Below are 24,562 nucleotides of genomic sequence, written 5' to 3' on the forward strand. Positions count from 1 at the left end.
TCAATTGATCTACTGCCCTCAATAATTCCCGAAGCTTTAAATGCGAGAACATTAATTCCTAAAGGTTTTCAATTACATTTTGGTCAAGTTTTAAAGTTTATACCTAACCTCACCGGAAACCAATGAATTGGTTTTTAAAACAAGGAGTGAAGAATTATAAATGTTTATACCTAACCTCACGAATCAGGGCCATCACAATTTCCCCTCTAAATTCAATCTGCGCCCTGAATGATTTGAACTAATGCCAGTTTGTAGGGCATTAATTGTAACTTTCATGCCACTGTGCATTGATGCACAACTGGGGTTTTAGACTTAAGATCAATAATAAGTATTTAACATGGTTGAAAAAAAAGAGAGAAAAAGAACAACATAACGAATCACGAGAAAGAGCCAAAACCTAGTCCTTTAATTTCTTTTTATTTTGGCTGGCCTCTTTGAATATTGTTTTTCAACTTTTTTTCACTTTCCCTCTTCCATTGACCGGGCGATGCCTCGTAATTATTTAGTCGGCAGTCTTTTTCCCAAAAGCTTCTTATTTAACCAGCAAGTGAGCCTGTGAAAGTTTCACAAGAGCAGAGAGCAGAGAGCAGAGAGCAGAGAGCAGAGAGCAGAGCGCAGGCTTGTGCTGTGTTCTTGAAACATGATGGCCATGGACAACTATTTTCTATTCCCACCCCGGACCTGTGATTGTGATTGGGATCCGCACACCTCTGGATCTGCAGATGATCTCCGTCGACAACTCATGCCTTCGGGTTAGCAATTCAATCGTTTCATTTTGAGCCAAATTCCCACTAATTAATTCGTAGATCATGGTGGCGAATGCATGCAGTAGTACTGGAGTCTCCGGCGTCGTCGTCGCAGGCCTCGACCGGCTACTTGCAAGATGCCGTGGCCGAGTGGAGCCTCCGGAGCAAGCGGCGACGCCTGACTTCGCCGTGTCCGCAGGATATTCTCCAGGTAGCCACCTACCACTTCCGATCACACGATATATACAAGATATCGTTAATTATTGACACTCAGTCGACTTCTTTTTGTTAAGGGGTTTTGTTTTGGAGATCTCTTGCTCGACCAGAACTGCATGCCATCTGATCAACCAGGTAATTATTGACTTAATTGATGTATTTAGAATGCGCTCCGTCAATTTTTTTTTTTTTGTAAAAGGTAACTCTTTTCGACCAACTTGTCTCAAGGTGCTTCTTCCTCCTACGAGAAGTCACTGCAATTCTCCAGAGAGCTGCAGCGAAAGGATAGCTCGGATTCGAATTCTAAACCAAAACCAGTACTCACTGCGGAAGGTGATTAATTAGTGGTTGTTATAACAGTGATTAGGAGGGCTAATGTGACTCTGTTTAATTTAACTGTTTAGTTAGCGAGAGAAGGGCATGTGGGAATAAGCAGAGCGTCGCGTACCCGTTTGCGGTGGTGAAGCCGGGTGGACTGGAGGGAGACGTGACGCTGGCCGACATCAACGAGCGAATTTTCATGAGGCCGAAGCGCCCGGTCCGGCACCCGGTGGGGGAGTTTGCGGGTGGACCGTGCGTGGTCTCGCCGGCGGGACCGGGGCTCTCTGGCAAAGCGGTGGTCAGCCTGACCAGGATTCAAACGCGAGGAAGGGGAACGATAACGATCATAAGGACCAAAGGGTGACATTTAATTCGTGGGGGAATTGTGTAACAGCAAAAAGGGGAAAAAGGTTAATTGTGGATTTATATATAAAAACAGAGTTGTACATTGATCTTGTTTCCTATGTATATTTCTCAATACGCAGAATTACACATGAGCCGGCTCTGGAGCTTTGGAGCTTGCTTAAAAAATATACATATTTGATTCATTATTAAAATTTATGAATTCGAACATTTCAAATCTGAATTCAAACTAATAATATTTTATTCAATTATTTATGAGCTACTCAAACCGACTTTTATTATTATTTTTATTTTATTTTACATACTTTTTAATTTGAATATGCTTAAATTATTCAAATAACTCGAATCAAACTTAAATTTAATTTATCTCAAGCTAAAGTTTGATTCTATTTCAATTTAAATTCAAACAACTCTATCTGAACTCTCCATTTCAAATTTTATTTAGAACTGAACTTAGTTAAAGTTATTTGTATTAATTTTGAATTTGTATCGAATTTGAATATTACACGTATTTTTTTTTAGGTCGAACTCGAATATTAGGACTACAAATGAGTATATATTATTATTTATAGAATTATTTTATTTTTTATGTTATGTATTATAGGTGCTACGACTATATCCTGTCCCTTATGGGTGGTACGATAGTTAAGGTATGAGGTGTAATCATATTAAGTCATTGTATCAAAACTTGTCGCGTTCGAGCATGTTTTTCCTCAGGTCTTAGCCACTATACTAATGGCTAGTAGTCACCCATGATTTACCTTCTCTGTGTTGGCTTAGGAACAAGTTGGTCGAGGCACTAGGGGCGAGTAAATCGTCTTTTGCCACGTTAGGATTATATACTAGTCTCCGAAGAGAGTTGAGTTGGTTAGTACGGGGCATAGTTGCTACCATAAGATAAGGATTTGAATCTCAGTAAAATTGAGAAAAAAAAGCCCTTCCTACACTGACTAATTATAATTTCTCAATTTACTTCCTCATAGATAGTCATAAGAGCGATCATATGCCTGCCACATGCTTGCTCAGGATGCTATGATTTACCTCCCTCGTTATGGCCTTGGGTCGAGTGCGGCGGAGGCGCTGAGGACGAACGATTTCGTCTTTTGCCACATAAGAGCGATCATATGAAACCGTTTGGGTGGTGAGTTTTATCTTGTAGTGTCATAGGACTATATACTAGGTGCTATAAATTTAAAGGAAAAAAAATAACACAAACAGTTAAGAATTTTAGTTCTTGTATTTTGATTAGTTAAATTTTCCGATAAATTTTAAAAAGTTGATTTGGATGAACGACATGGTCTTGGATTTATAATTTTAACAGGTGTCTTATCGTAATCATCGAACAATGTAAAATTTGAATGAATGAAATTAAAGATATATATACAACAAGTGTTTTTATTTTGTGGTATAAAATGTTGGAAAAAAACAAAGGTGAATGAAAATGGATGGAAAAGGAACATGGGAAGTTTAGTCTCATGTTGAAAGTTTAGAGGTATAGAGATTGGTTTATAATGAATCAAAATCCTTAGGGTGTGTTTGATTGAGGCAATAGTGGATAATTTTAGTTATAGAGCTAAGACTATATTGTTTAATTTAGGTAGTAAATGATTCTTAAATAATTAATCACTTTTGCCATATCAACCAACGTCATCAAAACTCGAAATGAGATTATCGTCGAAATGGGTGGTTTTTGATGGGTGATTTTCTACGATTCCTGGATTAAGAGAAAAATACTCCCCAAATTATCTTCGGCTTGTTCTTCTCACGAAGGAAGGAGCGGGCGCGGGCGTCTAGGCATCTAGGGAGAGGAAAGAGGCAGGCGTCTGAGAGCGTAGGCACGACCACCGTTCGCCGTTCGCGTCGCTTTGGTTTGTTGCATTTTGCTTGCATTGCCTAGTTCAAAAGTCTCTCTTTTTGTTCCTTTTTTTCTTCTCTCGGTACACTATTTCAACTTTGGTCACCGATGGAGCTTTGTCTCTATCTCGTAGAAGAGGTATTGATTGGGGGTGGTGGAATTGGGCTGGTGGAGCGGCGATGATGTTGAGGCGGGTGGCGGCATTGTTGGTCCCGCCGTGGCTAGAGCCCTTCCTCTCCATTAATTTCTTCGCCTCTTGCGGTTCACTTGAAGGCATTCCGTAGCGAGTGCACCATGTTCTGCCTTGATTGCAACGGTGCCTCTTCCCCCTTCTACTTCTATTGCCGCTTGGATAACCACTCTGGTCACCGCGTCATTCAAGAAGGTTGGTTGTATTATCCCATCCTCGTCATAGCCATAGATTTGATTCTTCCCCCTTCTGTTTTTTTTTTTTTTTTCTTTTTGTTTTGAGCAATGCCGGTGTTGATGAAGAGGTTTTCTATTGCTGGCAGTAGATATGACTGTCTTCGTACGACGATGTGGTAAATATCACAAGGATCCAGAAGGTATGATAGGTGGAAGAAGAGAAGCACAAGCATCAAAGTAGAGCTCCTTCGTCCACTTCACCACTGTTGTTACATAGTGATTGACATTTTCTTTGTTTTTTCTTTTCTCCTATAGCATCCGCTAAGTTTAACTCTGTCGGAGTTGGGACTTTTTTCCGACGAGTAGGATGGTGATCTGGGAGTATTTTGTGGAATCTCTTTACATATTTTTAAGTGGAATGACGAGTAGGCATAGGTTTATCTTGCCGATGATTTGAATGCTGTTTTGGGATCATCTTATTTATTTTTGAGGTCAAAAGTGTTGGAAGAAAAATAGGAAGAGGATAAAAATATGAGAGCAATAATAAATTTTATTGTTCATTGATATTTGTCCAAAGGACAATACAATATATAATGTTTAAAAAGTACTTGGTCAATTAATCAATTAATAAATAACAAAATTATTCTAAGAATTATTCTGATAATTATTCTAATAATTATAATAAAATTATTAGAATAATCCTAATACTAATTTGATTTAATTTGGTCAATTCTAGTGATTCTCTTTTATCTCTTTTACCTCTGACAAACTTAATGGGAGATCTTTGACGTTGAATTTGCTAGCTAACTTGTTGAAACATTATCTGGATAATAGCTTAATAAAGATATCAGTGAAGTGATTTTCAGCAGAAATATAAAAGACAGATAACTGTCGAGCTACTACACATTTACGAATAAAATGAAAATCAATTTCCACATGTTTTATACAAGCATGAAAAATTGGATTTGCTGTGAAATATGTTGCTCTAATATTGTCACACCAAATTTTTAGTGCAATATTTGATGTAAGATGAAGTTCAGAGAGAAGTGATTGAAGCCAAATAATTTCAAACATTGTACTTGCTATAACTTTATATTATGTCCCAGTGCTTGAACGAGATATCGTAGGTTGGTTTTTCAAATTCTATGAGATAAGATTTTGTCTAAGAAATATTACATATCCACTAGTAGAGCATCTATCTTTAGGAGAACTTACCTAATCCGCATCACTATAGACATGTAAATCTCGAGACGATTGGTGATATAAAAGAAAACCATGTAAAATAGTACCTTTGAGATAACGAAGTATTCTTTTTTACATTATCCCAATTTTGTTCAGTTGGAGCATGCATGAATTGACAAGCACGATTTACTACAAAAGTAATATCAGGGCGTGTAATAGTGACATATTGTAAGACTCCAACAATACTTCGATAAATCTGTGGATCAGACAGAGTAGGAGAGGATGAAGTTGGAGAGTTGTTTATAGCAATTGGTGTAGAGATCGGACATGCTCCATCCATTTTGTCTCTTTAGAGAAATCCAATAATATATTTGCTCTGAGAGAAGATAGTAATCCTCATGTGTAATAAACTCAATACCAAGAAAAAAGAGCAATACCCAAATCTTGAGTAGAAAATTCTTGATTGAGAAGACTTAATAAAGCTGTGATACCCTTGTGATCATTGCCGGTTATCAACATGCCATTTACATAAATAAGAAAAAATATCATATATCCATCATTATATTTGTGAAATAGAGATGAGTCAGTCTTTGATCTAGAAAATCCTTGAGCTTATAACCAATTAGATAGTCGATGAAACCATGCACGAGGAGCTTGTCGAAGACCATATAAGGATTTCTTAAGTTGATAAACATGAGACAGAAATTATGGATGAATGAACCCAGGTGGTTGTTCCATTAATATAGTTTCCTCAATATGACTATGGAGAAACACATTTGAAATGTCCAATTGACGTATAGGCCAATTAGAACTAACAATTATCGATAATAATAGTCTGATAGATGTAATTTTGATGACTGGGCTAAAAGTGTCATTGAAATCAATACCTGATTGTTGACTAAATCCTTTAGCTATAAGTCAAACTTTGTACCATTCAAGAGAACTATCAACTCGATACTTAAGACAAAATACCCATTTAGAGCCCACAACATTCATGTAGGGAGTACGCGAAACTAGGCACTATGTTTCATTGCGAAGAAGTGTATCAAATTCTGTAATCATTGCACTACGCCAATTTGGATCCTTGGTCACTTATGTAAAATAAATTGGCTCAATAGATTTTGAAGAGACCACTAGAGCTCGTGGAAGGGGATGGCGAGTTGTCATTGGTGGACATTGTGCATATATGTCACTCAAGGGAAGCATGCGACGAGGAGGATTATTATCTGAATCACTTGTTGATGGCGATGAGGAAGTAGACTGACATGGTGATTTTGATGATGGACTTGTATTATCTTCGACTGGTAAAGCTTCAGAGATTGGATCAATAGCCTGAGGTGATTCTGATGGTATATGGGAGTTATCAGAGATCTCCAGAGCAGGGCCTAAAATGCCATCACTTTTGACAAAATTGGGAGGCATTAAGAAGGTGCGACCTGTATCTGGAAGAGAGATCGAAGAAGCTACTGAAAAAGGGAATAGAGACGTATCAAAAGAAATATATAATGAAATATAAATTCATCTTGTTGGTATATGTAAGTAACGATAACCATGATGCAAATTGTTATAACCAAGAAAAACATATCGTAGTGAACGAGAGTCAAGTTTATGTTTAGAGTAGGGGAGTAACCATGGATAACATATGCAACAAAAAATTTGAAGAAAAGTATAATCAGGAGTTTGAATATAAAGTTTTTTAAAAGGATACTTATAATTGAGCAATGAAGTAGAAAGTTGATTTATGAGATATACGGCAATGTTAACAGCTTCATCCCAAAATTTACGTGGAACTGATGTATGATAAAGAAGGGCTAAGGCAATTTTAATTATATTTCTATGTTTTCTCTCAGCGGAGCCATTTTGTGCTGGAGTGTGAGGACAAGAGACTCGATGAATAATTTCACAAGAGACAAGATGACGATGAAGAGCTTGATATTTGCCTCTTCAATCAGAATGAAAAGAGAGTATTTTATGATTAAAATATCGTTCAACTTGATTTTAAAAATTATAGAATATATCTAATAAATCAAATTTTCTTTCTCATAGGATAGAGCCATGTATATTTACTAAAATGATCAATGAAAATAACATAGTATTGAAAACCTTGGTTATATAAAATAGGTACAGGGCCCTAAACATCTGAATAAATTATTTCAAGTGGAAAATTAGAAACATGATCGGATGAAGAGAAAGGTAACTTATGCATTTTAGATTCCATACATGCTCTACATGAATGAGATGGAGAGGAGGTAAATGAAGTAGATAAACCATAACTATTGATGATTGACTGAACAATGTGAAGAGAAGGATGACCAAGTCAAGCATAACAAGCTGGTTTATTTGTGCGTTCACCAACAAAAGCTTTGATTGAAGAACTCTGAAGATAGTAGAGGTCATTTTTGATTCTCCCATAAAATACAATAATATTTGTTCCTCTATCTTTTATTGGATAATGATTATGATGAAACTAAAAAATGATATTATTATCAAGACAAAACTGACGTGTAGAGAGTAAATTTTTAGTAATAGATGGAACATGAAAGACATTGTGCATGTGAAAAGTACGATTAATATATGTGTTTCCAAGATTAGCAATTTGTAAACCTGAACCATCACCTACTTGAACAGTATTTGAGTCATAATATGATATTACTGTTGGGGTTGCAAGGTTGCAAACATAGTCCCACATTGAAAACACATGAGAAAGATCATAGGTTTATAAGAGAAAGATATCTACATTGACATGAGGCCTTTTGGGTAGAGTTCAAGAGCAAAACCATGAGGGCTTAGGCCCAAAGTAGACAATATCATGTAATTGTAGAGATATCTAAATTTTTTTCGATCCAACAATTAAGGATATTATAATGACATGATGAGTTGCTCCAATGTTAATATACCAATTAGTAGATGAAAATTCTAGCGTTTTACCATGAGAAGGCACAGACGAGAGGACTTTAGGATAGACTTGTGTAGTAGGTGGTTGTCTTGAAGCTGTAGGACCAATGAAATTTGAGTCAAATCATCTAGGACATTAAATACCAAAATGTCCATTTTTGAGACAAATTTGGCATTTCACCCCAGTATATGACCAATCATATCTTCTGGAGTATTGATTTTCAATATGTCTAATGATGTGACAGATTTGACATTGTTCTGAACTTTGTCTTTGGCCATGATGTTGATTATCTGACATTGCAAAGGTATGGGAAGGAGGGCGGTAGAAATTGAACAGCAGCTGTTGTTGTTTCATGGATACCTGGATATCTACTGGCAGCAGGGGCCGTGGCTGGAGAGGCCAGTGGCAATAGGTGCACCGGCGACAGTAGTCCTTCCTTGTTGAATGGTGGCGGCAGAAGAAAGGTTTGGTCGGCGGTAGGGAGGAGCAGGAGCAAGGGTTGGCGGGGCTGTAATATTGACTACAGATTGTCGGTGTCACACAAAGAGTTCTTGTTGGATGGCGACGGTGGAAGAAAGGTTTTCCTTCATTTTCAGCGCAGAAGAATGAGAGAAGGGAAAAGTATGAGAGAGTAAAGAGAAGGCTAATTAAGAAGAAAAAGACATGGAGCAATTTGCATACAACAAGGGATTTTAAAAAGAGAAAATTTACATGCAAATTTTAGGAAGAGAAATTTAAAAGATGGTAACAGTGCACAACAACAAGTGCACATGCATAGTAAAAATCGAGAAAAGAGGAGAGGTTAATTAATAAGGGTTTATCTTTTATTGGATCTTCACATCAAGAAAGTGAGGGAAAAAAAAGAGATGATTTTGATACCATATTACAAGAAAAATAGGAAGAGAAGGCTAATTAAAAAAAAAAAAAAGATGATGGAGCAATTTGCATGCAACAAAGGATTTAAAAGAGGGATTTAGAAAAAAAAAATTTACATGCAAATTTTAGGAAGAGGGATTTAAAAGACGGCAGAACAACAAATGCACATGCATAGTAAAAACCGAAAAGAGAGAAGAGGTTAATTAACAAAGGTTTATCTTTTATTGGATCTCTACCTCAAGAAGGTGAGGGAAAAAAAAAAAGAGATGACTTTAATATCATGTTAGAAGAAAAATAGAAAGAAGATAAGAATATGAGAGTAATAATAAATCTTATTGTTTAATGATATTTGTCTAACGAACAATATAATATATAATGTTTAAAAAGTACTTAGTTAATTAATCAATTAATAAATAATAAAATTATTCTAATAATTATAACAATATTATTATAATAATTCTAATACTAATTTGATTTGATTTGGTGATTTGATCCGGTCAATTTTGATGATTTTTTTTTTTATCTCTTCTAGAAACTTTATGTGGTTTCGTCGGTATTGCACTAATTTTCTGACGATTTGGATGGTTTCATGCATGCACAACTTTTTTGATTTTCTTTTACACCTCCCGCTTGGACTATTTCCGACTGGCTAGCGTCTAAGCGCAACGGTGATAATACACAAAGGACAGCGAAGGTGAAGAGCACAGTATAATGATAATTGAACTTTAGTTTTTTAATTTAAACTTTATTTAATTGATTCAATTAACTCTTAACTTAATAGGCTAATTTAAATAGACTTTCTCACATCTTAAATTATATTATCCTATTAAAATAATTGAACCAAGGGATAATATCATAAATGTTAAATTAGGTTATAGCATTACTTAGGATTGAACAATATTAGGTTATATTTTATTCCCTTAATATTGTGCGGATAAGTCCATGTTTTGTCACATGAATTATTTTTTCTAACTATTCAAGAGTGTAATAGACATATTAATAATCGATCTTACATAGATGCTAATGATAAATCTGTAACCACTTAGTTGACATAGTCAATCATTTATGGTCAACTACTTGCACTGCAAGGTAAGAGAGCAAAGGTAAAAATAACCTCAATTAATACTTGATTATGATTGTGGTTATGTCGTTGCATCTTTGAAAATAGTCGTTCAATGTAATTTTGAATTATCATCGGAGGAGATGAATCTATTTCAAGAAAATTATATCTAATAAAGGTCTCAGCAAAAGTCAACTCAAACTCCCAATTGATAGTTCGGGCACTCAGCAACTTGGCTCAGCTTAGGTCCTCAATCAGCTCTGCTCTTGATAGCTCGGTTCGATTCGGTTCAGCTCGGCTCAACGATACCAAGCAACGTAGCCTTCCTACACAATGCAGTCATCCAACCTTTCCGGGTTGACATGCGAATTTAGAACGTTAAGACTTAAGATCGACAGATAAAAGAGAAGTCTGAATTCTATAATTAGTAATTTTAATTCTGTAAATTTTAAATATATACGGCAGTATCTCCAACATAAAGAAAAGGTATTTCATTTAAGTTTTTTATTTTCCATGTTTTGTTAGGTTTAGGAGCCCTAAATTTTTAGTGGAGCTGTATTTTGGATGAGAGAGTAAAGAATGGAGTCTATCCTTTCCCTTCATGTTTTGCTCCTTTAAGCATGCTTCTTCTGACTCTTCCTTCTAAGTTTTTTAATTTCTTGAGATCATTTTAGATATTTCTCTAAACTTTTCTAATCATAAAACTATCTAAATATATTTATAAGAGTTTTCTAGACATTTAACATACACCATTGTATCAAATTGATTCCAACTTACTATTCAAGATCAGAGGATGCTTATAAATACCTTTCTTCCCTTCAATTATAAATCATCCTCAAGAATAGTAAATACATTTAGTTACTAATCTTTGAAGCCATCCTGATTTCTCTTAGCTTCGTTGATGCAGGTTTCTTGTGGATTTGGCTTATTTGGCAACTTCACGAGGATAACTTCTCTTGTGTCAATCTCAAGATCACTTAAACAAGACATGAGACACACATGCTAGCCAACTATGCGACCACCCTATTATCTCACGATCCTCTTAAATGCGAGAACTAGCCCATTAATTTGTCACACAAACTGCTAGATGAGAAAACTAACCAATAAATTTGTTAGACCTTAACCATTGACTCAAAATACTAAGGATGCGTTTGGTTCGGGGTTATTCTTGATAACCTTGGTTATCCATCCAAGGTTATCAACAAAAACCTTGTTTGGTTTAGGTATTCGATGATTCCTAAGTAATGTTCCATTCCCGACACGTCAGCAAAAGGGTCATGCAGCCCGGAATCGGAAAACCTTAGAAAACTAAGGTTTTTCTTGATTCCGGGGTTAACGAATTTTTTTTACCAAAAATACCCTCCGATAAGAAAAAACATGAAAAAAAAGAAAAAATGTAAAAAAATATTTAAAAATGTAAAAAAAATAAAAAAATGTTTTAAAAAATTTAAAATTTTAAAATATATTTTTTAAAAAAATTAAAAAATTTAAATTTTAAAATAAAAAATAAAAATTTTAAAAATGTTAAAAAAATTTAAAAAAATTAAAATTTTTTTTTAAATTAATTTTTTTTTAAATTAATTTTTTTTAAAAATAAAAAATTTCAAAATTTTAAAAAAATTTAAAAATAAATAAATAATATTAAAAAATGTAAAAAAAATAAATAATATAAATAATATAAAAATATAAAAACATTAAAAAAATAAAAAAAACATAAAAAAGTAAAAAAATATACCGGAAAAGAAAAGTAAAAAATATTAAAAATAAATAAATAAATAATAATAATAATATTATGTATAGTTGGTTTTGTAATTGAGGGTAATACGGTAAAATATTAAACTAGGGTATTCATTAAAACCTTCAAACAAACAAGTTTTTGTTGCATTACCTAGGTTGAACCAAGCAACATTTGGTTATGTTTTATTCCCCATAATCTTGGTTATGTGATTACCTGGTAATCACATAACCAAGGTCATACATGATGACTTGAACCAAACATACCCTAAAGTTAATAATAACTCTCACATCTAAGGTTATTAAATTACTATATTAGCCCACAAGTCACTATGTGAGACTAAATTGGAGTGATATATTCTCCTCCACTGAATCTTTGAGGTTCCCCTCAAGATTCAAACTTCAAATTATAGTCTAGAATCATCTCGTTATGCTTATAAATATTAGATCACGAAGATTGCATAGCTAGATGGTGAACCCAAATTATTAATTCTCGGTACACAACCAAAAAACAAATGCAAGATTTGTTATATATGCGTGCTAATGTGTGATTGATCATGTCAAGTTATAAACGTCTAAAAAAATAAAAAAATAAACTAGATAGAATGATAACACCCTAATGCCTATGAGTTCATATTGAGAAACCCCACACCTGTTTTTTTTTTTTATGGAAGGTAAATATATATATATACAAAATAGAGGCTTACAATGGTACTAGGCGGCTACTCATGCGTGACGAAGTGTGCGAGGGACCTGTATACGTGTATTTGTATTTTCTTGAATACCACATCTATATCAAAACTCACTCCCTCAAATATGCTCATATTCCTTGCCCACCATACAAGGTAAATCATGGATGACATGGCAAGGTGTCAAGCCTCCACCACTCTACTGGTTCCTCTATAGGAATGCCTGAAGAACCGCAACTTCCTCCTATATGCGCTCATCTAGTGTTGCATATTCATCCACCATCGAATCTGTAGAAATTGATACCAAAGAAAGGTAGTCGTCTTTATTGATGACTCCATAAAAAGGTTGTTAGAAAATAAAGAGTACCTAAACCCTAAATTAAAGTGGTAAAAGACTAAATTGCCCTCAAGCCTATAAACAAATAATTTTAATTATATAATTTAACATTCTCCCTCAAATTTATGATGCTACAATCAGAAGCATTGAGAGTTTGTCAGATAAAAATTGGAAGCGCGAAGCGGAATGATCCTTGGTAAAGATATCAGCTATCTGTAATAAGGAAGAAACAAAAGACAATATGATAGTGCAAATCTGTAGATGATAATGAGTGAAATGACAATCTATCTCAATATGCTTCATTCTCTCATAAAAATCTATATTGCACATAATCTGAATGACACTCTGATTATCACAATGAAGAGTAGTATGTTTCTGAAGAAAAATTTTCATATCTGCAAGCAACCAATGCAGCCAAACAATCTCACAAGTAGTGATAGCCATGGCACGATACTCAACTTTTGTGGAGGATCTTGAAATAACATCTTGCTTCTTACTTTTTCAAGAGATAAGAGAATTTTCAAGAAAAATACAGAAGTCAGTGGTCGACTTACAATCCATAAGATCATCCGCCCAATCAGCATCAGAGTATGCATTGAGCTCTAATGAGGAAGTAGAAGGGAATAAGAGACTCTAAAACTGAGTTCCCCGAAGAATGCGAAGAACAGTAGCCCAATGAACTGTGGTGGGTGCAGTGACAAACTGACTAACCACATGTACAATATACGGAATATCAGGACAAGTCACATTGAGATAAACCAAACTTCCCACAACTATACTGTAGATGTTAGGATCTGACAAAGGAGAACCATCTGATAGAGAGTACCTAACATTAATCTTAAGGGGAGTATCAACTACCCTGTTGTCCGTGAGACGTGCACACTCAAATAGATCAGCTATGCACTTTGATTGAGACAAGAGATAACCTTTAGGTGAAGAGGCAATTTCAATCCCTAGAAAATAGTGTAGTAAACCCAAGTCTTTCATAGCGAAATAATGAGCTAATTCAAACTTCAAAGACTCAAGTCCATCAAAATCATCACCAGTAATTATCATATCATCCACATATAAAGATAAAAGTATACGACCTGCACGTGTGTACTTGCCAAATGAAGATGAATCATGATTACTGGGATGAAAACCAAGCGAGGTAACCACTGTGGAGAACTGTCACGCCCCAGAGGAGTCTCTGTCCGAAGAAATTTCGGCAGCATCTCCCCTGTACGGCGGACAATATGAAACTTTCTACATATCACATATACATCAGCCACAGGCGGCTGGAATGATAACAAAAAAAAAATAAAGACAAACACCACGCAGTTAATAAAGATATCCAGCCTCTGGCTGTCACAACCACGCAGTTAATAATAGTAAACAACAACAATAGGACTCTGACTCGAAATCCACCCTACTCCACTACATTCGTAAAGCTCAAATCCAACGAACTCACCTCTTCTGCCGTCTAGGCAGGCATATAGTAGAATAAAAACCAAACCATCCAAAAATCCATCAAACGGTAACAATCCGTACAATATCCATAAATAAAATCCAAAACAAAACTAAAACATAGTCTGATGGAAGAAAAACCAAAATAAAGCAAATAACAACCTAGTAGAGAACTAGCTCTACGTGCAGATGGGGGGCCAGCCGGACAGCCTCAACCTGAAAATATCAACAATGGAGGCGGGGTGAGTCCAACACTCAGCAGGTACAACTGATATGCATAATAAAACAAATAACAGACAACACTAATCATGCGTACAGTCTCCTGAATATGAGGAGGATAAATGCAACTGAAATGAAATCAGAAGATAACTGTACTGACCGGATCAAAGTATAAAGGTAACAGGTCGTCAGACCGAGTGAGTCATAATCCTGTATGCATGTCAATCAATGCATCCAAACAAATGCAGCATATAAGTGCAGCAATCACAAGCAAATAAAAATGCAATAAATGCATATGTCAACCCCATACTCTGAAATCAATGCTCCTGTGCAATGACAGAGTAAACGGGATGCTGTCGGAGTACTCCTGTCCTGTGACCCCAAATCATAAATGGGGGAGCTCAATGCTCTCATCTCCCGGTACACGATGACGGGGAGGATATCTCTGCCGGCTACCACGCTGAGTCTCCTGACCAACGGAGCCAAACAAAGTCCACCATCTGCCGGCTACCACGCTGCTACCCTAAATGCCAACGGAGCCAAACAGAGCGGAACTGACTGCCGGCTACCACGCTGAGTCCTCAGACCAACGGAGCCAAACAGCAGAACCGCCACACACCAGCCAGATATACAACTAATCCATGGGTGGTGTGTGCAGTACATGTAACTGGCGATGGGCTCAACCAAAGTGAAGCCGACAATCGCACAGCATGCAAACATGATGCATGATACTAAGCATGGCAATCTCATGAATAGCATAGCAAGATCCATACATAAATAAAAGGTGTACCACAAATCAATGTATCAGATGGAAGGTACACAAACAGATAGGGTATCATATAAACCCTAGGTCCTGAACATGATGTATCACATGGTTGGGTCACTACCGAAAGCATGTATGGTCAGGTCAATAATAACATGCAGTGCATAATAAATAAACAAACAACATGTAACAGATCATGTAGTGACCAACCGAATCAAAAAGATAACACAATCATTGCTATATGTTAAACACTTTATTATGCATATCAAAAGACATAAGTCAAAGTACCCGCCTCCAATCGAAATGGTCCAACTCGGACGTCGAGATGCTCGTCTCGAATCAAAGTCCTGTGTTAAATCGCACAGTTTAGCTAATTTAATTATAAACAAATAGCTAAACAAATTTCTAACCCACTAACCAGTTAGGGTTAGTTTCGTTAACCCCAATTACACCATTACATAACTTCCAAACCTAATTATTAATTATTGCTAACTCAACTAGCAATAATCTACCACAAATATCAAAACCCTAATCCTTACCTTAATTCAACAGGCAGGAAAGGTGCTGTCGATTGCTACAAAAAGTGGCTGCCGGAATAGGGCAACTCTAATATCGCCGATCTGTTGTACCAAGGATCTGAAAAACCAAAAGGTACCGATCTAATGTTATGATCAACAGTAGCTATAGAACAAGAACAGAACACTAGATCACGACCTAAACCCTCACCTTTCTGTCACAATACCGTATCACCACTGCTCTGAGGAGGAAGAAATGCTCACAGCTAGGGCACAGAGGATTCCCGGCCGGCAGCACTGCTGTGAGGCGGTGGCTCTAGTCGCCGGCGGCAGAGAAGAAATTGGCCGGCACTGTGCAAAAGAGCAACAGCGGCAGTACACAGGGAGGAACTAGGCACCGGAGACTGGTGCTGAACCTGTGGCCGGCGCTCGGCTTCGTCTCGGCGCTGCCACCAATCGAGAGAAGGCGCGGGTTCTCGGGTGGCGGCGCTAGGGCACACGGAAAGAAGAAGAAAACAAGGTTCGGGGTTCGGCCGGCGGTAGAACTAAGGCAGAGAGGAGGGTCGCTGGCGTCGGCAGAGGAGAGAACCGCCGGGGCCGGCGGTTAGGGCAAGGAGTCGAGCACGAGGAAGAGGCGTCGGCGCGAGGGTGCGCGAGTGAGAAAAGAAACGGCGAGGAAATAAAGAAAAATATAAAGAAAAAGAAAAAGAAAAGGAAAAGGAAAAGGAAAAGAAAATAAATCTTTTCCTCATTAAAACAGGGTAACCTAAACAGACCTTTCCCGGACCCTGTTTTTGTCCCCGTTAACATGTCCATACGAGCTCCGAAAAATTCTCGAAAAATTTCTAAAAATTCCGGAAAATTCCCTTATCATTTTCGGTATTTTACATTCTCCCCCACTAATAAAAATTTGGTCCCCAATTTCGTTATCTACCATCAGCAAGTACTAACAACAGATATATAGTAGAAATGCTGAACGGTAAATAAATCACATACCTCAAGTGAAAAGATGGGATATCAAGATGGGGATATCGAGCTCGGATCGTATCCTCAAACTCCCAAGTAGCCTCCTCGTCTGAATGAGGCTGCCATCCGACTTTAACCAGCCGGATAGTCTTGTTCCGCAACTGACGCTCCTTCCGGTCGAGAATCCGTACCGGAATCTTCTCATAAGTAATGTCAGGCTGAAAGGAGAACTGAGATTATCTATCAACACATATATCAGATCGGGTACGTATCTCCTCAGCGTAGATATGTGGAATACGACGTGAACGCCTGCCAAAGACGGCAATAGTGCCACCCGATAAGCTACTGCTCCAATCCTTTCCGAGATCTGGAAAGGTCCAATGTATCGCGGAGCTAGCTTACCCCTGAGGCCAATCTCTTCACCTCTTTCGTGGGTGAAACTCGCAGAAATACCTGGTCGCAAATGAAGAACTCTAAGGGTCTCCGACTCCGGTCAGCATAACACTTCTAGCAGTCTTATGCCTCTAACATCTTCTGTCCGATAGTATGGACCACTTTGCCTCACGTTGAGCTCTATGAGGTCCCAACAACTGGGCCTCTCGGATTCTCGTCCTGATTAACGACTGAGCAACTATGGTAACAAGAATACCCTGCTCTGTCTGTCCCTGCTCCTCAATGTCTAACTCAGAGAAATCCTGAATCAAATCTGTGACCACAACTCGGTGGCAAGCTAAAGTCCCTCTAGACCTCTAGCTAAGTGCATCGGTAACCACATTAGCTTTTCCCAGGTGATAGCTAATGGTACAATCATAATCCTTCAAGAACTCCATCTATCTCCTCGGTCGAAGATTAAGTTCCTTCTGAGTGAACAGATATTTGAGATTCCGATGGTCAGTGAGAATCTCAATGTAATATCATACAGGTACTGCCGCCAAATCTTCAGGGCAAAAATAACAGCGGCCATTTACAGATCATGTACAGGGTAGACCTTCTCATGCTCCTTCAACCGACGAGAATCATAAGAGACTAACATATCGTGCTGCATCAGAACAGCGCTCAAATCCTGAATAGATGCGTTGGTGTAGAGGACATATCCGTCCTCTCCAGAAGGTAAAAACCAAAAATCGAAGCCGACACTAGTCTCCGCTTCAGCTCCTAAAAGCTGGTCTTGCAATCCTCAGTCCGAGTAAACTTCACGCCTTTCATGGTCACGCGTGAAAGTAGCATAGCTATGCGGAAGAAACCCTCGACGAAAGGTCTGTAATATCCTGCGAGTCACAAAAGACTGCGGATCTCCTACACTGACTTCGGCTGCTCCCAACGGTAACAACCTCTATCTCCTGTGGAACCACGGTATACTCCTACTGGTGACCGTGTGTTCCAAACATCATAACAAAAGACAATCCAAACCAGCACTACTGATAATCACATATAGATGTTCTCGTCGAATCATCTCTAGATCTATGCAAAGATAGTGTACGTGACTCACCTCGGATCCGTAATAAACCACAACATCGTCCACAAAGATAATGGACACCTATCCAAACATCCTCGACATACCAGGATTATCGAGTCCCTGAAAACATCTAAGGCACTGTAAGCCTATATGGCAAAAACCAATACACATAATGTCCATATCACAGACATTCCTATCCATAAGATCTCCAATAATAAATCGGAAAAAAAAAATATGATCATCAATAACATAAATCACCAAAGAATAAATCCTCCAGGGTGAGAGCAACGCTCCATCACAGGAAACACCACATATGTGGGAGCAACGCTCTACCACAAGAAATCCTCAATATGTGGGAGCAACACTCCACCACAAATAATCTGAAATATGTATCTGCAATAAATATAGGAGCAATGCTCCGCTACCAGCAATCCGTGATATGTGGGAGCAACGCTCCACCACAAAACAATACCTAAGTACCTCAAGGCACCTAACTATCCAGCTAGAGACTGTACAAGATCTCTCTACCACAATTCACTGTGGTTAGCCTAGAATATAACAACCTAATAACTAATCAAATCCATCATCAACTCTATCAGCATCCTAGAGGAAAATTAGTTGATGGGTTAATTCAACAAATGACATAATGCAGTCACTCCACATTCTGCATTCAGTATAAGTAGAATCATCATACTGCTACCAATAATACATCTAGCACACATGCACACACAACATATGTATGATCAACAAAAACCTCCAATTATTATACACCAAACATACTCACAACTCAGGTATAATCAGTATAATACCTCCAACAATACATACCGAACACGTGTCCAAAATCAATGTAGGTAAAATCAACAATACACCTCAAACAACGCTCATATGACATATATTCACCTATGCCAAGAGTATAACCAACATATACTTCCAATAAAGCATACTAAACCCAGGTGCACTCATAAAATCAAACATAATCAAAAAAATACCTCAGATACCACACCAAACACATATGTACATATCACAACTCAGATTAAATCGACAAAATGCCTCCAACAAAACACCACCGATGTACATATACTACATCTCGGATTTAATCAACAAGATATCTTCAATAATACCTCCAGATACATACACCCGACTACATATCTATGATTCACAAGGAACCTTCAAACCATATCAGAACATGGATACATATACTACTTGCAAATGGACAGTCTACCACAGGACTCCTACAACACATAACAATCATCATATACGTGCAATATAGACATGCAAAATCAGTATACCAGCTCAATCAAAGAGACCAACCTTATGCTACCAACACTCATGGGTTACAGGTATATCTAAACAAAATTCATGCATATGTATCAAGCATGAATACATCAATCAAAAGCAACCCAAAATAAAACAGTCTAATCATCCAGTAACAACCCTGCTCTAGGTTCAAAGGAACTGGTATCGGACAAGAAAGATATACACACCGTGGTATAACATTGCCAGTCAATGTCATACACTACCAAGACTATATCCAATGGAAAAAAAATTTTATCCTCATAAATCCAAAATGTACTCTCCCAGTAAACACTAATAACAATTGTATCCCATAAGTGTTAAGCAATTAGCTCTACACTTCCTTACATCAGCGGGGTCGCATATTCCAATGCACCCTCTAAATTATCCCACCAGGTATATACAGTCCACGGTCAAAGTTTTTCATGGAATAGGATACATCGATCCTTTATAACCTATCCAAGCCGACAATGATATACGGCTGAATCCGTCCTTTCCACGTCAGTACAAAGCATGTACTCAAATGTGCTCTAGATACATAACTAAGCACAAACAACCTAAAGGTTCAAACCTCTAAGAATAGAGTATGACAATCCTCTACTGATCAACCAACAAAACTAAATCATTCATCTACTAACTAATCAAGAATACCTTAATCCTCCACAAGCAACTAAGGTATATCAAACTACGATCAAATGGTATACTACATTATCAAATAACTAAATCAGTTCATGGGTCAATTCAACACTAATACATCATCTCAAACTAGAGAATGTCAATCCACATAATATCATATGAATAAATGTGTACGACCCAAAAGAAAAAGCTAGAATTCAATATCATCAAGACACCCTCATTTTTTTTTATCCTCAAAAATATCAGCCCACTAATATCAGATGAATAAGTCTCTACTCTCCATGAGGGTAAGTTAGCATTCAAAACATCAAATCATTATTTATCCACATAGTTCAATATCAGATGAAACAAATATCAATTTTATCATCCTGTTAACTAACCACAATTAACCAGATTTATTAAAATCAAAAATCTCATAGGCACATAAACTCTCTAGCTTCCAATTTATAATCTGATCACCAACTATAAACATCAACCTGTGAACACCATACATGATACTCACTATATCACCATCAATGACAACCCAAATAAAAGATCATCAAAATAGTTATCCACTAAAAGATCATCAACAACCACATAACATTTACTCTCTTAAATCATTAGAAATCAACACATCAAAATATCTGATCTCACAATATCCCTCAACCTCAAACCATTTTCAATAATGATCAAACATGGTAACTCCCCTAATGAACAATTTTTCATCATATCGGGTATCCTAATATCCAAAAGATATGAGTATAAAACCTCCACTGGCTAAAACAACATAAATATGTAGGTATCATCCACTACCCAGCTAATAATAGTAGAGGCTGGTATGTGCCTCCATCTCCTACTAATAGTAACAGAAGCTAAAATCTACTGATGGTATGATGTGAAAAATCACCAGAGACTATAATCCTTGATCTCTATTAAGGTCAACCATGCTTAATGGCTAACTCATCACAAAAAATATGTGCTACAGCAACCAGACAGGTACTAAATAAAGAATGCTAATACCTGTCATAAACTATAAAATTAAACATCATACCTATATGCCGTCTGGAGATGTTCCGTCGCTGTCCAGTCCCCAAATTGACCTCAAAATTTCCGATCGAGAACAACAACGGAAATCCATATAAATCCGAAACGGAAATCCAAACTCAATCGTAATGGAAAAATTCATGTCACTCAAACAACTACCCAGTTTGACTCGCAAACTTGGGCTAAATCCAAAAATCCAGAATACCCAAAAACAGGTATCCGATAAATCACCAGAACACCGAAAGCAGGTATCATAACCCGCTCTGATACCAAATAAATTGGTATCAGATAAATCTCAAAAATCCAACACACGAAAATCCAACAAGTATCGCCAAACTTTGGCGCTCTGATACCATATCAATTGGTATCAGGTTATACCAACTATGCAAAATACGAAAACAAAGATCGTAAAAATCCAAAACACACAGCAAGTATCGTATACCTGCTCTGATACCACTAAATTGTCACGCCCCAGAGGAGTCTCTGTCCGAAGAAATTTCGGCAGCATCTCCCCTGTACGGCGGACAATATGAAACTTTCTACATATCACATATACATCAGCCACAGGCGGCTGGAATGATAACAAAAAAATAAAGACAAACACCACGCAGTTAATAAAGATATCCAGCCTCTGGCTGTCACAACCACGCAGTTAATAATAGTAAACAACAACAATAGGACTCTGACTCGAAATCCACCCTACTCCACTACACTCGTAAAGCTCAAATCCAACGAACTCACCTCTTCTGCCGTCCAGGCAGGCATATAGTAGAATAAAAACCAAACCATCCAAAATTCCATCAAACGGTAACAATCCGTACAATATCCATAAATAAAATCCAAAACAAAACTAAAACATAGTCTGATGGAAGAAAAACCAAAATAAGCAAATAACAACCTAGTAGAGAACTAGCTCTACGTGCAGATGGGGGGCCAGCGACTGGAACTGCTCCGGACAGCCTCAACCTGAAAATATCAACAATGGAGGCGGGGTGAGTCCAACACTCAGCAGGTACAACTGATATGCATAATAAAACAAATAACAGACAACACTAATCATGCGTACAGTCTCCTGAATATGAGGAGGATAAATGCAACTGAAATGAAATCGAAGTTAACTGTACTGACCGGATCAAAGTATAAAGGTAACAGGTCGTCAGACCGAGTGAGTCATAATCCTGTATGCATGTCAATCAATGCATCCAAACAAATGCAGCATATAAGTGCAGCAATCACAAGCGAATAAAAATGCAATAAATGCATATGTCAACCCCATACTCTGAAATCAATGCTCCTGTGCAATGACAGAGTAAACGGGATGCTGTCGGAGTACTCCTGTCCTGTGACCCCAAATCATAAATGGGGGAGCTCAATGCTCTCATCTCCCGGTACACGATGACGGGGAGGATATCTCTGCCGGCTACCACGCTGAGTCTCCTGACCAACGGAGCCAAACAAAGTCCACCATCTGCCGGCTACCACGCTGCTACCCTAAATGCCAACGGAGCCAAACAGAGCGGAACTGACTGCCGGCTACCACGCTGAGTCCTCAGACCAACGGAGCCAAACAGCAGAACCGCCACACACCAGCCAGATATACAACTAATCCATGGGTGGTGTGTGCAGTACATGTAACTGGCGATGGGCTCAACCAAAGTGAAGCCGACAATCGCACAGCATGCAAACATGATGCATGATACTAAGCATGGCAATCTCATGAATAGCATAGCAAGATCCATACATAAATAAAAGGTGTACCACAAATCAATGTATCAGATGGAAGGTACACAAGCAGATAGGGTATCATATAAACCCTAGGTCCTGAACATGATGTATCACATGGTTGGGTCACTACCGAAAGCATGTATGGTCAGGTCAATAATAACATGCAGTGCATAATAAATAAACAAACAACATGTAACAGATCATGTAGTGACCAACCGAATCAAAAGGATAACACAATCATTGCTATATGTTAAACACTTTATTATGCATATCAAAAGACATAAGTCAAAGTACCCGCCTCCAATCGAAATGGTCCAACTCGGACGTCGAGATGCTCGTCTCGAATCAAAGTCCTGTGTTAAATCGCACAGTTTAGCTAATTTAATTATAAACAAATAGCTAAACAAATTTCTAACCCACTAACCAGTTAGGGTTAGTTTCGTTAACCCCAATTACACCATTACATAACTTCCAAACCTAATTATTAATTATTGCTAACTCAACTAGCAATAATCTACCACAAATATCAAAACCCTAATCCTTACCTTAATTCAACAGGCAGGAAAGGTGCTGTCGATTGCTACAAAAAGTGGCTGCCGGAATAGGGCAACTCTAATATCGCCGATCTGTTGTACCAAGGATCTGAAAAACCAAAAGGTACCGATCTAATGTTATGATCAACAGTAGCTATAGAACAAGAACAGAACACTAGATCACGACCTAAACCCTCACCTTTCTGTCACAATACCGTATCACCACTGCTCTGAGGAGGAAGAAATGCTCACAGCTAGGGCACAGAGGATTCCCGGCCGGCAGCACTGCTGTGAGAAGGTCTCGGCTCCGGTTAGAGTGGCGGCAGAGAAGTAGAAGGGCACAGAGCGATCGGCGGTGGCTCTAGTCGCCGGCGGCAGAGAAGAAATTGGCCGGCACTGTGCAAAAGAGCAACAGCGGCAGTACACAGGGAGGAACTAGGCACCGGAGACTGGTGCTGAACCTGTGGCCGGCGCTCGGCTTCGTCTCGGCGCTGCCACCAATCGAGAGAAGGCGCGGGTTCTCGGGTGGCGGCGCTAGGGCACACGGAAAGAAGAAGAAACAAGGTTCGGGGTTCGGCCGGCGGTAGAACTAAGGCAGAGAGGAGGGTCGCTGGCGTCGGCAGAGGAGAGAACCGCCGGGGCCGGCGGTTAGGGCAAGGAGTCGAGCACGAGGAAGAGGCGTCGGCGCGAGGAGAAAGGGTGCGCTCGGGTGCGCGAGTGAGAAAAGAAACGGCGAGGAAATAAAGAAAAATATAAAGAAAAAGAAAAGGAAAAGGAAAAGAAAATAAATCTTTTCCTCATTAAAACAGGGTAACCTAAACAGACCTTTCCCGGACCCTGTTTTTGTCCCCGTTAACATGTCCATACGAGCTCCGAAAAATTCTCGAAAAATTTCTAAAAATTCCGGAAAATTCCCTTATCATTTTCGGTATTTTACATTCTCCCCCACTAATAAAAATTTGGTCCCCAAATTTCGTTATCTACCATCAGCAAGTACTAACAACAGATATATAGTAGAAATGTTGAACGGTAAATAAATCACATACCTCAAGTGAAAAGATGGGATATCAAGATGGGGATATCGAGCTCGGATCGTATCCTCAAACTCCCAAGTAGCCTCCTCGTCTGAATGAGGCTGCCATCCGACTTTAACCAGCCGGATAGTCTTGTTCCGCAACTGACGCTCCTTCCGGTCGAGAATCCGTACCGGAATCTTCTCATAAGTAATGTCAGGCTGAAAGGAGAACTGAGATTATCTATCAACACATATATCAGATCGGGTACGTATCTCCTCAGCGTAGATATGTGGAATACGACGTGAACGCCTGCCAAAGACGGCAATAGTG

The 24,562-nt window shown here is 38.1% G+C and overlaps 1 protein-coding gene and 2 long non-coding RNA genes across 4 annotated transcripts; 1 reads left to right on the top strand and 2 right to left on the bottom strand.

The window, feature by feature from the left end:
• The first annotated feature begins 561 nt into the window (after window positions 1-561).
• Window positions 562-1,820, top strand: LOC122000357 (protein XRI1-like). Of its 2 annotated transcripts, none has more exons than XM_042554780.1 (5): window positions 562-752; window positions 830-957; window positions 1,040-1,097; window positions 1,191-1,295; window positions 1,367-1,820. In XM_042554780.1, exons 1-5 carry the CDS (start codon window positions 641-643, stop codon window positions 1,645-1,647), a joined length of 684 nt encoding a protein of 227 aa, XP_042410714.1. In that variant the 5' UTR covers window positions 562-640; the 3' UTR covers window positions 1,648-1,820. The 2 variants fall into 2 exon arrangements, with proteins under 2 accessions (XP_042410714.1, XP_042410715.1); XM_042554781.1 differs by having other exon boundaries at window positions 833-957.
• A 13,536-nt stretch (window positions 1,821-15,356) lies between these two features.
• LOC122000358 lies at window positions 15,357-15,887 on the bottom strand. Its single transcript, XR_006117100.1, has 3 exons — window positions 15,796-15,887; window positions 15,609-15,705; window positions 15,357-15,416 (listed from the first exon to the last, which is right to left on the bottom strand). It is a non-coding gene; the product is annotated as an uncharacterized LOC122000358 (long non-coding RNA).
• Window positions 15,888-22,976: 7,089 nt separating this feature from the next.
• Window positions 22,977-23,507, bottom strand: LOC122000359. Its single transcript, XR_006117101.1, has 3 exons — window positions 23,416-23,507; window positions 23,229-23,325; window positions 22,977-23,036 (listed from the first exon to the last, which is right to left on the bottom strand). It is a non-coding gene; the product is annotated as an uncharacterized LOC122000359 (long non-coding RNA).
• Window positions 23,508-24,562: the final 1,055 nt, after the last annotated feature.

Source organism: Zingiber officinale, chromosome 7A (assembly GCF_018446385.1).
Source record: "Zingiber officinale cultivar Zhangliang chromosome 7A, Zo_v1.1, whole genome shotgun sequence".
Classification (NCBI taxonomy): Eukaryota; Viridiplantae; Streptophyta; class Magnoliopsida; order Zingiberales; family Zingiberaceae; genus Zingiber; species Zingiber officinale.